The 16,899-nt window shown below is 41.6% G+C and overlaps 1 protein-coding gene across 3 annotated transcripts in view; it reads right to left on the bottom strand.

The window, feature by feature from the left end:
- The window catches only part of VSTM4 (V-set and transmembrane domain containing 4), a 454,962-nt gene that overhangs the window by 31,797 nt on the left and 406,266 nt on the right, over positions 1-16,899 (bottom strand). For all 3 annotated transcript variants that reach the window (XM_061459242.1, XM_061459243.1, XM_061459244.1), the window contains exon 2: positions 5,260-5,352. In XM_061459242.1, coding sequence (XP_061315226.1) covers positions 5,260-5,314 — 55 coding nt within the window. In that variant the 5' untranslated portion in view covers positions 5,315-5,352. The remainder of the gene's footprint in view (positions 1-5,259; positions 5,353-16,899) is intronic.

The raw sequence follows: 16,899 nt of genomic DNA, 5'->3' as shown, positions 1-16,899 counted from the left end.
GCACAACAGCATCTGTCCCAGTGTGCAAGCCCACAGCAGGTAAACTGATGGCATCCATTCAGTATGCAGCAATTTAATGAGCTTTTAGAACCTGACATCATCTGTCTATCTGTGAATATTTAACTTGGTACGAGGCCCTCCTTCAGTGAGTCTCCTCTAGTATCCTTGCTGTTGCTAATAAATAAGATGGGGCTGAAGCGGACACCTTGCTGCTCTCATAAGCCCAACATCACATAATCTTTTATCAGTCTGAACAAGTGTTAGTCTAGAACTAGCGTGGAGTAAGAGCTAAGAATATCTTTTGCAAAGCTGTTCCATGACCAGCTATTCCAACAGTTTGCACCCTTCTTAGGATTTCCAGGCTAAATTGTTTCAATAGTCACCTTATGCCTATTTTTCCTGTCCCAACTTTAAGATTAGTGTTTTCTTCTCTAGCCCTTGCTTTCTGAGTCCTTATAGAAAGCAACTATCTGATGCCTCAGCCATTGCTTTGTTGAGCTGAAGAAGCAAAGCTCTGTTAGTCTCCTTTAGTGAAGTAGTGTCTTCACTTCCCTGTTCACCTTAATAGCCCTTCTCTGCATTAGGTCCTGTTTCCATTTTGGTTTTGATTGTAATTATTTACATCTTTTTCTAATGTGTGTGACTGGAATTATAGGCAGTGTCTGGAAAGAAGCTCTCCAATGTACTGTGAAATAGTCATGGTACTTCCCAGATTTGTCTGGGATATACGTTGCCTGGTATATCCCAGAATTATGTTGTCCTTTCTCATGATATTTCCACATGTGATTATACGTCAGTTTAAAATTAAATAATAAACTTGAGTGTCTTTCCTTCTTTGTCAAATTCTTACTAATCTCAAAGTACATGACTTTGCTTTACTGTTCTGCTCCACTTTTGTTAATTGGTCCTCAGTTTTTCCTACATGCTATCCCAGTCTTATGCTGACTTTATAAGGTCACATAATTTCAATGTGCGTGCTTCTGTCTACTTCTTTTAGATATCATTTGTGCAAACCTTACATGATGCTGTTGAATAGATTATCTCTGAAAGATTTCTAATGTCCCTATATGACTGTAACCAGCTCCTCACTTTGCAGTTCTCCATGTCGTCTTCCTCTTATTATTAAATGGTCACCTCAAGCCTGGGTTAAATCTGTCAGATTAGTCCTTCTGACTACAAATTCAAATTAAACTGATGTCATTTTCATGACAAATTATGACATGAGATTATATTGGAACAAATGATTATTCCATTGTTCCATTTATTTCTGACACTTGTTTTTCTGTTCTTCATAATCAATTTAGCTTAAGCCACTTGTTTGTCTCTCTGCTTTACACCTAACAACGACCAGTATAGGTGAAGGTTGAAAGAAGTCCATAGCTGATCATTACAGGAAAATTTTCTTTCCTGACCTAACTGATTTATGCCGGACTGGTTTTCTGAGTCATGGGAATCAACACTCGTTTTATTTTCTTCCTAATGCACATTAATAATGTTCTTATTAGTCATATCAGAGACTGATCTTTTTTTTTACCAATGGTATATCGTGGCAATGTGTTTCCTAAATGACTTGTAATGTGTAACCTACTGGTCTGATGGCATCCACTAGAGAGAGCACCATATTTCAACAGTAAGCACGCTCTGCAATGCACCCTGCAAAGCATGAAATGTCCTCTAAAATGTGAATATTAAGCTTCCTGTTATGTGAATATACTGTGGTCAAATCCTAATGAGAATTGCAAATCTGGGAGAATTATTTTTCATTTCTAGACACTTTTCTACCACATCAGCTAGGAACATTTTAACAAAGGGGATGAGCGTTTTGGCAGTCTTTTATCTGACATCAGCTCCTGAAACACAAACGTATATTTATCTTCAAAATAAGCAAGTAAAGTATTTCCATGCTATTTCTGAAACAACATTGGAGACAGAGACACTGTTTTTATGTTCCCAATGAAGCCATGAAATGGAGTGGTGAATTGTAGCACCTTACTTAAAGTAAATCCACTTAAATTATTTACATTGCACGTGTTTGAGAAAAACTATGAAAATTAATAGTACAATAATTTTTTTGGTTTCACTTCAAATACACAGAGTGGTATATTTTTTCCAAGTAGACAGTATTTTTTCTTTATGAAGGAGAAAATAAGTTGTATAAAGGAGGAGTTTCTAAATTGCTTTAAGAAACTGCTACTGAGCATGGCCTAGATTATTGATATAATTATTTGTGCATGATGCTTGTGTGGGCAACTCATGTAAGTGCCAAAGCAAGAGATTATTTTGGACTGTAGAAAGCACACAAGTAGAACAGGATGTTAAACTTAAAATTAAGGCTGAACACCACAAAAAGCTTTCCAGGCATGAAATTCGAGTTATTACTTGCTGAAGTTACCTGACCTTGGCGTTTTACAGGCAGATGTGAAGATGGCTGCCTCTGCCACCAAAATAAGATCAGATTTTGAAGGTTATGCTGCTCAGTAAATAAGTTTTAGATTTTCAGCACTTTTGGGGTTCTCATAAATACTTGGGCTGTAAATATTTAATAAGTCAAAAATGCAGTTTGGGTAAATGAAAAACACAAACTTCTTCTACTGAAATTATGAACATATCGTGAAAAACTGTAAAGAAAAACAATTATGTCATTTTCCTGACATGCGAAATTCTTGTTTGAAAAAGCTGGCTAGGATTAACTGTGGAACAGAGTCCCAAAATAAAAGTCCAAAGAATCATTGCTTAATTCAAAACTAAGCAGAACATAGTGCCAAAAAGTACCCAAGAGAAAATACAGAAGAACTCAGATATGGCGAAGATGGAAGCCTGTGCAAGAAGATAAAGAAGCATTGTACATGGAGTTTCTGATCCCTTTCTAGCTGTTTACACTCATACAAACATTAGTATTTTATACCTAAGGCTCCTTCTTTTCCTCTGGGGACATGCCTTTTTTCTAAGGAAATACCAAATTTTGCATGCTTCATGTTGTCTGATTAGTGGGAATACATCTCCTTGTCTTCCTTCTGCAGCTTCAGTTGGTGTGGCTGTACAAGTGGGGAGAGTTTTGGAAATTTCCTGACACTTTTACCGTGATCGCATCTTATGTTGAACAGTGTCAGGTGATGCTTTCTATAAAATAGAAAAACAGTGTCCATTTGACTCTATCCTCCCACTGCCTTTGGAGCAGGAACAGTGGTGGGTTTTGGAGGAAAGAGGTCATTTACATTTTATGTAGAAAGGAAAAGCTTCATTTAGGGCTCCCAAACACTACCGGCAATGTTCCTCTTGTCTTTAGCAGTCACTGGATCAGCCCCAGAATGAGGTTTACCCTTGTAATGGGCACCTTGCCAACAAGGAGACTCCTCCACAACTTAAGAGCAGGCTTGTGTGCCAACAGAGTGCTAAATTTCTAGATTTCAGATTACTGCTTCAAGTGAGGAATCACTATTTTTCTTCTCCTGCCTTCCCAGTATAGCATCATATAGCCACTCAGGTGGAGCTCACCACAAGTTTTAGTCTTGCTTTTGCTTAGAAAGGGAAACTATTTATAGAAAAAGTGGGAAGAGTGAGTCAAAGACTTCAGGATTTCTTTGCAGTGTGCTTAATCATTAAATACATCTCCTTTTGCCACCAGCTCTCTTAGTTGCCCCCATCCCAGTGTTTTAGCTGTTTATTTCATTGGTACCCTTCACCTGCATGGCTCACTAACCTGTAGAGAATCAGGGAAGGTTATTGCTAGTTAAACTCTGTTTTGAAAAGTCATGCTCTGAAAGCAGTCCACTTCTTCTTGCACCAGTTCAATTCCAAGTATTAGCTAGGTTTGACTTTGTTGTCTGCCATACTACATTGCAAAGCACTTTGACAGCACTGTCAAGAGCAACAAATTATACTTTTAGGAGCCAGAAACCTGTCACTGGTAGGGTTGTCCCCTCTCTCTGTGCTAGAATTGCAGCAAAGGACCCCCAGTCACTGCTGGGTCCTTGTGTTTGGTAAGTAGTTTCAGTGTGGCTGTGTTTTGGTGGAAGAACCCCAATTACATAAGTGGAGATAGAAGCAGAGTTGCTACTGTGCTCACAGTCCAGATTTACTGTTATGTACCAGCCCCTCTTCCTTTCCGCATGGAGTCTGACAGGCAGAATCTGCAACCCACCATCCTTCAAGGCTGAGAGGACTTTTATCCTCAGCCTTTGGTGATAGCTGAGGGGCTAGAGGCATGCCATCTGGGTATCTCTGATCTGATCTCAGATGTGCACGACCAGAAGCATACGGGATGGCTTTCATCTGTGTTGTAGTTTGTTCTGTGAAACAATGTTACTGTCAAAGGCTGCTTTATTTTGACTCCTCTACAATTAAAAAGTAAGACGAGCAGGTGAGCCAGGAAGAAGCAAAGTTCTATGAAAATAGGAGCTGGCTAGCAGGATCAACAACAGCAGCCAGCTGGTTTTAGCTGAATTGATCTGTCTGCAAGTTTCACAAGTCTGAGGCTCCTTCTCAGGGAAAGCTTCTGTACTGACTAAAGATGGGCTTGACCCAAACCTCTGCCTCCACCATCTCCTGCCTTTTTGAGGTGAAGATTCAAGCTGCATCTTGGAACTCTAGAATAAGCAGGGCTTCCTAATTCCTGTAACCCTCACTGCACCTTGAAGTTCAGATCCAGCCTCTGTGTCTCTGTTGCAGTTTTAGACACACCACTGGCCAATGCACCTTTGATTTTGGAAGGATAAAGGACTTGAACGAAGAAAGTTTTTTACAAGTGACCTACAGGTTCTGTTTCGCTGGGTGTCTATGGGACCTAGGCACCTGTGGAAAAAAAACAATGCCGAATCTGTCTTTGCCTCAGCTTTGCCTGGAGTGCCCCGGTGCAGCTCAGCGCTGTCCCGCCTGGCACAGCAGGCAGCGGAGAACGCGTTTCCATAAACTTCTGACGGGAAAGGTTTTCTTTTTTAAGTCCACAGTTGCGGGTCAGGTCGCTGTGCAGAAACGCTGCCGCCGGGAGCCCGGGAAGGGGCGGCACAGCTGGGTGCGGGATCCCCCGGGCCGGGGGGATGACCCGCCGGCTGCAGGGGACTGCCGGGCTTCCCCGAACACCCCTGTAAGCCCCCTCTCCTGGAGCCCAAGCTCCGGGCGCTGCCGCTGCTCGGGGCCGCTGCGCCAGCCCCGCTGCCGTGGGAGCCCGGACACAGCTCCAAGGCACGAAGGGGACGGGGGCAGCCCGCGTCTGAGGGGTCTGCCCGGTACCGGCCGCTGAGCACCCGCGGTGCCGCTTACCTGGGGCCGGGGCCGAGGCCAGCAGGGCGGCCAGCGCCGCTGCCAGAAGGCGCATGGCGCGGGGGGCGCCGGGTCCGGTCCCGTCCCGTTCCTCTGTGCGAGCTGCCTCACTTCTCTGCTTCCCGGCCTCTCGCCTCCTGCCCGCCCGGTCCTCCCTCCTCTCTGTGCATTTCATCTCCTCCCCTTTCTCCTCCTTTTTTTCTGCTTTCTTCCTTCCCTCCCTACTTCTCTGCTCTTCCCACCGCCCTGCGCCCCCCCCCCCCCCCCCCCCATTCAGCTCTGCTCCTGTTTTTCTCGACTTCTTTCCCTTTATTTTCTCCCCACTGAGCTCAGGCCTGTGGGGTGGCACTAGGGCTAGATAGGGTTGTGACCCCTTCCCCGTGCACACACCCTCTGCCTAAGGACCCGGATCTGTGCATATGGTAAGTGGGAAGCTCCCCTCTCTGAGCCCAGAAAGCCTCTTCGCAAGAAGGTGAGAGGCGGGCAATTAGGGGTTGTGGGGCAGGGTGGTGGGATGGGAAAGGCTGTTATGCATCTTTTCTGCTTTCCTGGAGGTGTTTGAAACTCTGCAGGCCCTCATGCCCATTCCCCGTTCCTTAACTGGAACAGCACCACCATTTCTAAGCATTTTTAGTTAATGCTGTCCCGCTTTCCATGAGCTCTCTTGGTGGCAGCATGGGAGCAAGGAGGTCTGGTGGGCAGAAATGGCCCATCAGCAGGCATGGGTATGGATGCTGTAGGCTGTTTGGACATGTGTACCAGGACATTACACACAAAAAAAAGTCCTAAATTAACTGATGTTAACATCTTAAAGTGCATCACCCCAAGGTTACTGTGCTTATTTTGCCAAATGGGTACATATTTCTAGGCCAGAAAGGACAAGAGATGTTGCCACCTGGCAGTCTACTCCTGCCCGTTCCCTTTGCTCCTTTTGAAAGTATTTGTGACTTGAAAGCCCACAAATCTCCAGAGACATAGACTTAATCCTTCTACTAGCAGATATGATGGGCTATGACTGATTTTAGTGTTCACATTTTGTGAAGTGGGGATGATACAAACACTTTGGCACTCCTGCTTCCCAGGGCAGGGAAAGCAGGATTGATATAGCTACCCCACCCCTCTCCTAATAATCAGGCAGGGTAATACATGTCTGCTTTTAAGCATCATGGAAAATTTAGGGTGTGTTTCATAAGGTACTTATGAGACGGAACACTACCTTTAACATAATGCAATTCATTTACTTCGGTTTTGTGTCTGTACAGCAAACACTCCTTGCAAGAGAATGGCAGGTCTGGATTATGAAGAGAACAACCAGCAGACCTGAAGAAACAGAGGGAGTTGTTAAAAGTTGTACTGCCTGGGGAGCTAATTAAGATTTGTAGGTTCAGCTCTACCATAGTAAAAGGAAATCCTAACAGAGAAATAAGCTAATTCAAAAAGAAACAGAAAAATTCACAAAAGATCAACCAGCAATTATTTACTTTGATGGTCCTGATGAGAGCTCCATCTCAGGAAGTCATTGGACTGCCAATTGAGAGGGAAACCAGGGATAACTGATTTTGCATGCTCTTTTCCAAAGCATTTTCATCTTGCCATTGTTGAAGAAACATATTAGTCTGGATAGACATTTTAGACCTCATATAACTTTGCTAGGTTCAGTCATGCCTTACTCTATGTCTCATAAATTCCTTCAGTCTACTAATCTTTTAATGGTGTGTACAAAATACTGATGTAAAGATATCAATAAGAACTGCCTAAGCTCTCTTGTGAGTGCCTGGACAGAGCTTAAATATGCACTGTTAGAATCAGTACCTGTGTTTGTCATTGTTTATCAACCATCCCAGTTACCAATGGCACCAACAGTTCTTTTAACTGCATCAAGAACCCAAATGAGCTTTGTGGAAGAGCTAGATGGATCAGCTGGTGAGAAGGCTTCATATGATGTATTTGCATGTGATAGAAGATAAGTAGAAAGTCAGAGACACAACTGGGCATCTCTAGTCTCAAATGTTTGCCAGATTACTGAAAATATAATCTTTCTGGTTTGTAACTTGTAATCTCTGTACCTTTGACATTTCCCTGTGTGTTGTGGGTTCTCTCTTTTGTGTACAATTATTTAGTTCATTTCTCCCCTATTGAAAGATCTTCATTAACATAATAACATGAGAAGCATTCCTTATTTTTAAAGGGACATTTCTTTTAAATTTTAGAATGTGCTTTTAAAAGTGGTTTAGGTTGCAAGTCTTCTACTTCCCATTGCATAAATAAGCTCTGATGATTCTGCCCTTTTAGGTTTTTTACCAAGGGAGAGTTATTTGCATAGCAAAAAAAAAACTCTCTTGCCCCGAAATGTACCACTAGCAGCATTCATTAGGCCTCCCAGCACCTAACATAAATAAATAAATACACATTTTGCCAATCTCTTGGAATATACTCATGGGCCAGACAGCACTAGTCAGGTTGGTGAGCTGTGGGGAAACAGGCTGCTGGCCATCTTCTCAGAGTTGCTGCTGACTTGTTGGATATTTTACACAAGTCGGTTCCAACCTCTGGGCTGCAGCTGAGTGATCTGTAGCCTTCTATTGTGCTGGATTGGAAGGGTTTGCTAATGGAGCTGAGGCAACCTGCACAAAAGGTTCAGTTATGCGGTTTTCATTATTTCACTGTTAAAATCTTTCACCCCTTCAACCCCTTTGTAGCAGCTGAGACATTTCTGCTTTTGTAAAATGAAGTTTGTTGCATTCTTACCTGATACCATCACAGTTTATCCATACACCAAAAATTCCAAAGGCTAAATGCAGTACAATTCCCTTTATCTCTTTCACCCACAGGTCAGACACACAGCTCTGTAAGCCAGCAGATGTCCCTTAGCCTCTCTGGAAGTGTGCTGACGCACATGAGAGGAGCCTCTGACCCCAGGATATGGCTTTCTCAGCTTTGGCAGCACCTTTGTGGCCTCGTTTCCTGCCGGAATGGGTCTGTTCTGATGAGGAAAAGTGCCTAATCAGCACTCCAGTGCCGCTGACACAGCTCAGACTGCCTGTTGGCTCAGAGCTTGGAGCCCCTTGCTCCCTGGGGCAATGTTACTGAAGTCATTAGCCTCAGTCGCTCTCAGTGAGACCTGATGTGCAAATCCCCTTTGCCTCTCTGCAAAGTCACATCTATCAGGAGAGTTAACTACAGCCTCTTGGCTTGTGCTGTACCATCCTCCCCCCTGGCTGCTATTCTTAACTTGCCTTCTTCTACTGGAAGGTCTTACTAGTGTCCCCAAATCTGTCTCCTGCAGGGTTCCTGTGACCACAATAATGGCTTGCCCTTGGAGCAACATTGAACTGCAGCAGAAGGATACAGTAGTATTCATTGCAACTCACACAGGGCTGCTTTGGCTGTGCTCTGGCCCTGGGGAAAATGTCTCCACAACACTGCAAATCTCGCCATGTGTAGGTGGATTGGTGTGGGTTGATCACCTGCTTTCGTACCTGATATATTGTTAAGGAAAGTTATGCTTCTTCAGGGTGATGTATGGGAGTTTGCTATGCACCTGCAACAATAAACTGCCTCTCTGAACTTCTCTGAACTTTACCTGGACTGATCAGCACAGCTTCAGCTTACCATCCTCCCACACTTCAGATGGTACCTGCCTGCCTGAATCTTATCAGGGAGACATGAATTATGGCCAGGTCTGCTTCAGAATCCAGCAGCTGGTAGCTCCTATGATCCAAGGAATCCGAATTACAAATAAATGTTCAGTGATTAGAGATGGATAAAATCCAAGCCAGTTCCATGTTGCCAAGCATGGAGGGAATTTGGATCTGTATCCAAACTTTTCCATCCCTTTGATGAGCAAAATCAACTACAAACCGTAACAGTGCAGAACTTGTGTTTTAGGATTAAAAACTGTACCCTGCTATTTTTCCATGGCTATTCTGTGGACTGATACATAGGAAATGTTGTCTTGTGGATCCAGCTCCATGCTAGTGGGAAAGAAGACACTCTGTAAATCTTCCAAAATGTAAGCATCATGGGTTTTAGCTCTCTGAATATCATGTAACGTTTACACTGTTTGGGGCTCAGATGCTGGTTTACTTGTTGCCATTTGTTTCTGACTGATTGGCAAGTTGATAGGTAGGGTGATGTTGTTACTGAAGATATCCTTTCCACCAGGGTAAGCTGTCCTTCCTCCATTCTCTTTTCCTTTTTCTTTCAGGGTTATGAAAGATATTGATATATCTGGGAGGACCTGATGTTTCATGTAGTGCAGCCATACTTTCCTGGGTAGGTGAAATCCTTATTATTGATGCTGTAATGTTATTTTTCCATTTTCTCTTTCTTCAAATCAGAGCATATTTTTTAGTTTGGGAAACATGCTTTTGTTACTACTTTTATGATTATGTTTGGGACTACATAAAAGCACATGGGATTTATGATGTTTTTCTTAGCTCTTGCTTCAAGTTTGATCATTCCAGTTTGCAGGGCACTGCTAATCCTCGGGAAAAAAAAAAAAACAAAAAAGAGATTTGTGGATATTTTGCAAGAGTGTCATGTGTACTTTCTGGGTTATTAGGTTTGTGCAAGAGTTGAAACCTCAGTAAGTCTTACTCTGTGCTCTTCACACAGCCTTTGCTGGCATCATATTTAAAACATCATGGCCATAATTGCCTCTGGATCTTCAGTCTAAGAGATACCCCGCTGCCTGCTCGTCAACAGGAGATGTAAGAATGACTCTACTGGGAAAGAGCAATGATCCACCTAGCTCAGTGGCCTGTTTCTGGCAGTAGCCTATAGCAAGTACTTAAAGTGTAGTATGGGCAGGGCAAAAACAGTACCTCAATACTGTGGTATTCTGTTTGCCACAATACCACAGGAGACTTCCAGCTTCTTATGGTTTGCAGCACTCGCTGTCTCAGCAAGACATTGAGTCTCAGACCATCATTGATCAGACCCAACCACATTACATGGTCCTTTGTCACTTCATTCTGGGCTGAAGGGACAGAAGTTTTCTGGTGTACCCCTCCTCCCTCGTTAGAGTGGCTCCATGGTTCTTACAGTATTAGGTATGGTCCTGATAGGAATAAAGCTTCGTGATTACAGAGGAAGAATTTTCTGGGGTGATCATGAAGAATCACTGAGACCACACAGGGACACTCCAACATCCATTGCTGTCAATTGGCACTACATGGCTCATGAAAAGTCACACTACATAAGCAGCAAACTAGTATGTAGTATACTAGTACTGTACTTGTCTAGCAGTTGCCTGGTTATGTTTGGATTTATTGTCTCAAGTTTTCAAACATTTCTTCAACAATTTTTCCAAATCAGAAAATTTAGCCTGGACATATCTTAAGAAGAAAGGCTTTCACATAAAGTCCTTGGGCCTACCTGCTCCTGCTCAGGCTAGAAATATGACAAGAGGTGCACCGCTTGCCTGCACTTGGTATTTCAGATCTGCCCTTACTCAGCTACATTGATTGAGGAGAAAGATGAAGTTAGTGTCCAAGCAGAGACGTGATTGTTGTGGAATTCAGGGTTTGGATGAAGGTAAATTAAGGTGAAGGTGTGGGCAAGTTATGAACCAAAACATCTCAGGTATTGCTCCTGACTGATGTCACATTACATTAGATACTTTATTCCTATGCATTAGTTATCCCTACCTGCAGATCTATGATGTATGTAGAATCTACCTTCTCCGGGATGTCTGTTTGGAAAATTGACTCTGAAGCTTATAATTCTAACATGTCAAACCGAATTACTATCTGCACTTCACAAACTTCTAACTCAGCTTTGGAAAGAGCTGAAGTTCACAGATGGAAAGCAACTACAAACTTGGAAAAAATTTACACACCAACTGGGGAGACCCCAGAGAAGAGCCCAGCAAGGAAGATCACAGCTCTAGAAAACACAGCCTGTGAGGGAATATTGAAAAGCTGGGATTGTTCAGTGAGGCCTGGGAAGCATAATAAACCTCCAGGTACTGTAATGCTTTTGCAAAGAGAAGGAATAAACAACCATCTATGTATACTGACAGTAGAATGAGAAACTGTGGATCTAAATTGAAGGAAGCAAGATTAGATATTAGAAAATGTTTCCTAACCATGAGGTTAGTTAAGGGCTGGAATAGGGAAACTTCTCATTGTAAGAAGTTTTTAAATACAGATAAGACAAATATTCATCAGAAATAGTCTAAGTATACCTGATCAGCTTTTCAGAAGGATGTTGAACTAAATAAGACCTCAAAAGTTCTTCTAGCACTGTTTTCTTTGATACTTTATGTTGTCTCCTTTAATAGAAATACGAAATCCATGAACACGCCACAGAAAAGACATTTAAGGTCTTCACATCCCAAGGAATAACACTTTAACCTACTTTGTCCTACTCAGACATAGATAACATCTTGACCTCTTCTCTCCATTTTCTACCATGTCCCCTAAGATTTTCTTCTGTTTCTGCTTTTCTTAAGTTTAGATAATAAATCCTGCATCTCTGTGTTTTGCATATTTTAAAACATTACAGCCTGGAAACAAAGTACCCACACACATACCCACACTGCAGTGTTTGTTGTCAGAAAAGCAGGGAATCCTTCCCTAACCTCAGGAATGTCCCTGGAAGATGTGACTGCCTTTTGCTCTGTTGTCAGGAATGGTGTCACCACACTTTGGCAGCCGCTAACTTAAAACCAGATTCTTTAAACTTAAAAACAGAAGTAAAAGCCTACTGTTTCTTAAGGAATTCTTTGAGTAAAGATTTTACTTTAATCAGTAAGCTCCAGTCAAATTTTGTGTGCCATATAGGATTGAGTAGTGGTTGAACTTTGATCTCTGAGCTTCAGGAGGGGTTATGGATGAGACAAGTGGTTACGTTTCCTGCTGAGCAGTGAAATCATGGATAAATATCCATCCAAATATCCAGCAGGTCCATGAACTATTTAAAAAGTTACCTCACTTGTGTTTCTAAGGTGATCACTCCAAAGAATTTTTGGCACAGCTTTGAATAACAAAACATTTCATGTCCTTCCAATACTGAGTATTTTAGGATAGATTATCTTTCCTGTTGTAGATGTGGATGTATAGTGTCTGCCTTTAAGTGAAAAATATGCTGATACTGTAGGAAGTTAAAGGCATGTCCCTTGACTAGCTGTCAGGTGCTGAATATTGTGTGTTCTTCATCTTATTTCCTATAAAAGTAAAAATAAGGAGCAAAAGAAATACTTTGACTGATGTTTTTTAAAGTACAGAAGTTCAGGTGCCAGTTGTTAAATGATTCTTTGCAGAGAATGTGAAAGAAGCCACATATTGCATACCGTACATACCGTATGCTTGGAGGCATCCTTTAACCAAACACAGACATTTTTCCTAGCAGTGTTATGGCCATGTGGATAAAATGTAGAGTTGCCATATCACAAAATTAGCTTGTATTTTTTTCTGTCTGAAAAGTTACCTTGTATAAACTCTCAAATTTGCGCTACTTACTGAACAAAAAAAGTCTGATTTTTTCCCTGCATTCCTTTCCTTACATGAGAAGGCAATAGGCAAAATTCCTCATTTATCTTCTAAATCAGGGAGAAGACAACTACTCCAACAGCAGGCCTTAGAAAGGTACCAAATTATTTGTGCTGTTTGATGGAAGAAGGGAGGTCCTGATCCATTACAATTACTGATTTGATGAGGTGAATTAGCAACTGGATCCTTTTTTGGCTGTGTCCGGTCTGATTTTCTGCCTCCATGGCTATGTGGAACAATAGCCTGTGCAGGGCAGCAGGGACATGGGCAGAATTACAAGTGAGTCAAATTCCTCTGTGCAAGTTCAAAAAATGGTTTATCCTCTGCACTTTTTAAATGATGGAAACCTGTATGAATGATTCCCTGTGACTTGAGCAAGACACCTTTGAACTCCAGTTTGTACCCTGGAGGCATGACAAATGATTTTTCTCACTTATGAAGGTATTAAAAGTATATTGTGTTGATTTTTGGCAAAAAATGACTAATATTTGCTCAGTTTAAACAAAGAAGCAAACAGGTCCTTGTGGAGGGCCTGCGCATAGAACATTTCTACTCTGATAGTTGAAATCTGTCAAAAGTCATTAATAGTAGAGTAGGAGGTTGTGGTGGGGATTGAAGATGGAGAGTGACAATAAGCAGAGGCTGAGTGCAATGGTAGAGGCGATATGGCAATGTGAACTTCAAAATGTGAAATTTTAAAGGGTCAGATACTGTAAACTTCAGGGAAATTGCCAGCAAAGGTTACAACAATGCTGAGAGTGTCACACATTTGGGGTTGACTTCACCAGGCTAATGGAGAGTCTCAAAGGTTTGTGTGTCTCTTAGTGGCTGTGGAGAAACACAAATGGAAAGGAGGGCCCAGCTCCTTCTCTGGGACTCACAATCATCATGCTGATCTCTTAGAGAGGTCTGTATCTGAACATAGGTAACCTCTGAAATTAAATAAGATAGGTGGGTGAAAGCATCTGCTTGAGTGGCACATAGGGTATATTAATACCTTGTTGAACGTCTGCTGGTGATTCTGTTGTTGAGGTGTGTTTGGGTTTTTTAATACAGACTCCTTTCTGACTGTCAGTGCAAAGACAGTCAACAATTTGACTGAAAAGAAAAGCTAGCTGTGCAGTAGATGATGACAGTGCTAAATGGCCATAATAAAAACCATGGCATATGAAAGTAATTTTCAAAAAGGAGCGTATTTGGACATTGCTCTGAAGAAAAAAAAAGATTGTAGGAAAAAAATGGAAGCAGGATACTATCTTTTAAAAGTAATAACACAATGCAGTTTCCAAAATGTTCCATAATTGTTTGTGGTATAGCGTCAGGGTAAGGAAGTGTTATCATTAAAAAGAAGTCATCTGAATTAAGCTGGAGACCATAACATTCCACTTACCAGTTACAAATGCATACTGTCAAAACACAGGTTTACAATAATACACAGAGACTTTCTCTGTTTTTTTTGATCTGCGTGTAACAAATACGCTTTCCTTCTCTGACACTGAACTTAGGGAAGTAAATAAAATGAAAACCATACTTAAAGCATTGACTCACAGAAAGCATTATGCTTATATATGTCAAAGGCATATGTTATATTAGTCATTATAATTAAAATAATACACACATCTGTTTTACAATGAAATGTGAGTAATGTGCCACTAATTACTGACATCTGTAGTTCTTTCTGGCTATGATATTTCCATTTTTAAATGCTGCACGTTCTGTGGGTTAATAAAATGTGCAAAAACACATTTAAAATTTAAACCTAAAAATTATAATACCCTGAGCTGTACTTTGATTTTGCTTATATCAGCATTTGTTGTCAGGGAGTTCCTGGCTTTCCATGAATTGCCTGTTTTGTCCCCTACAGCAGCCAGAACAGATGTTCAACAACTGGACTGATATTTCCTCCCTGCCTTCCCAGAGAAACAGGCCTAAGCTTAGCTCCTTTTTAGGGGAAGGGTAGCTTTCCTGAGGGCCTGTGTCTTGGAGTAATTGTGTTCTTCCAGAGCTTTCAGCACTCTTTGAGAGCTTCCTTATTTCCTGAAAGTTGTCCCTAAAGACTTCTTTGAGTTGTTTTGGTCACTCCTTCTCTGTGCTCAGTCTTGATCAGACTTACTACCTTAAGATCAGCAACAATATTTTCCTTCTTCACCAAGTCTCAGAAAATTGTCGTTTCCAATTTGTTAACTGCCTGTACATCTAATTCTCATAGTTCTTCAATGGTCTTTGCCTTTGACCTATTTTATCCTTAGTGTAGTGCTAATACAACTGTTCCTCGCATCACATTGATTTGCACGTCAGAGAGAAAATTAGCAAGCATCCCACAGTTGGCAGCCAAATCATGTTCTGTGGCCACACTGTCCAGATTTCCCCAGAAGTTACGGCATTGGTATTGCCATCAACGAACTTGCCAGGCCTTGCTTGCCATCTTGTCAATAATTACAGCTCTCACATAGTTGTAGAATCTGGGCATGGTTTTGGCTCATGTGCTGAGTCACATACTGTTACTTTGGCCTTGGAGCTCCATGGACAGGTTCTGTCTTGATTTCTTTACTTACGATGCTTTCTGCATACTGTCATGGCCACAGTATCAGAGCAGCCTCCACTCTGTAACCTTCAGTTGAGTTTGGGTGACTTCCTTTGCTTGGCAGATTCCAGATGTTTTGCCAAAGCTTATTTTTGGGTCTTTCATGAGCCCATCTCTGACTTCACTCTGTGTGTGTGTCTCAACACCAGTGAAGAGCTGTCCTCTTATCAGGGTCTTGGTCAGACAATTCCCATCCTCCCCAACTCCCTTTCTCCCCGCTCCAGAAAAAATGTTCATCTTTCCAGTCTGTTTGTTCTTATAAACTTATAATCTCTTCTTATACTTTTCATTAACAAATCTTGTTCAATTTTTGCATGGAATGCAGTCCTCCTTAAGATTCTGCAAACCATTTTCATTGTGAGCCTCTTGGCTGACTTAATTGAAAGCTATTAAAAACCTAATGCATTTGAGATCCAACTTTTATCAGAAATAAATTGACTTTCTGCCTAGCTGATAGCATTCATTGTTTGTAGCTGTAGAAACTGTGCAGGTCTTCTCTAAGGGTTTTTTTCACTAGTAGGGAGTTTACCCACACCATTATTCATTCCTGCAGAACAGTTTGATTCTGCCCAATACTATACTTTGTCCTGAGGTAATGTCAAGTCTGGGAGTCTGACAGACTGTAAATGTGATGTCTGAACATGTCAGCATTGCTCTGAGTGAACCTCCATCAAAATTAACATATTCTTCTACATGTGTCAAACCAGTACTTTTTAAAGGCACAGCTCCACACATGCTGTGAACACTCCTTTATCCCTGGGATATTTACTTGTACATCACCCTTCTCTGTGCCCCACAATAGCATTAAAAGAGCTTAATGGAGCCTGCAGCCCAGGGCTGTGAACTCCTCCCAGCTGCTTGCAGAGGGTTAATGGACACTATACAGACCAAAAAGGGACAAAGGGAATCTGTCCCAATAGTTTTTAAAGCTCCACCTCTGCTGCTAATGACACGCTCATGAAATAGTTTTCAGATATGGGTCTGGTCTCTGCTAATGCTCATGATTATGAGCATACAAGTAGGATTGCATACTCCAATGGGAAGTTTACTTGGGCAAAATTCCCACTGAGGTCAGCTGGGCTTTCTCCAGAGCAATGCTTGCTTAATAAATTCCTTAAGGGTAATAATTATTGAGTTTAGAGTTGTAGTTAAATACAGGAATATTTTAAATTAGAAAATACACAGGCTGTGCTCTCTTCTTGTCCGAACCTCTCTTTCCTGCAGTAATTCCATAAAGTTACTCCCAGTCTTTGTTGTATAGCTGAGTGCAGAATCATGCCTCTTATTACCACTTGAAATAACTCATTAAAAAGCCTCAGTTTTATACAATTTATTTAATGTATAAATTTATGGCTTTAAACTAGTGAACAGCATGGCATCTAATGAGCTCTGGACTATCTTAGCCATAAAATAAAATTAAGGAACGTTCTTATTTTGCCTAAATGAAGGTGTGATGCCAGAGCAGTTACAACATCTGGCTTTTTGCCAGAGGTATAAGCTCCCTTGTGTTAGCGATGACTGTTTTCAAGACAGAGTCAGATCTTACTTCTTCACAGCTTT

This window comes from Pezoporus flaviventris, unplaced genomic scaffold (genome assembly GCF_033815535.1).
Source record: "Pezoporus flaviventris isolate CSIRO_AGI_PZ_B2104156 unplaced genomic scaffold, CSIRO_AGI_Pfla_v1 ptg000029l, whole genome shotgun sequence".
Taxonomy (NCBI): domain Eukaryota; kingdom Metazoa; phylum Chordata; class Aves; order Psittaciformes; family Psittacidae; genus Pezoporus; species Pezoporus flaviventris.
This window is presented reverse-complemented; position numbering and strand designations above follow the sequence as displayed.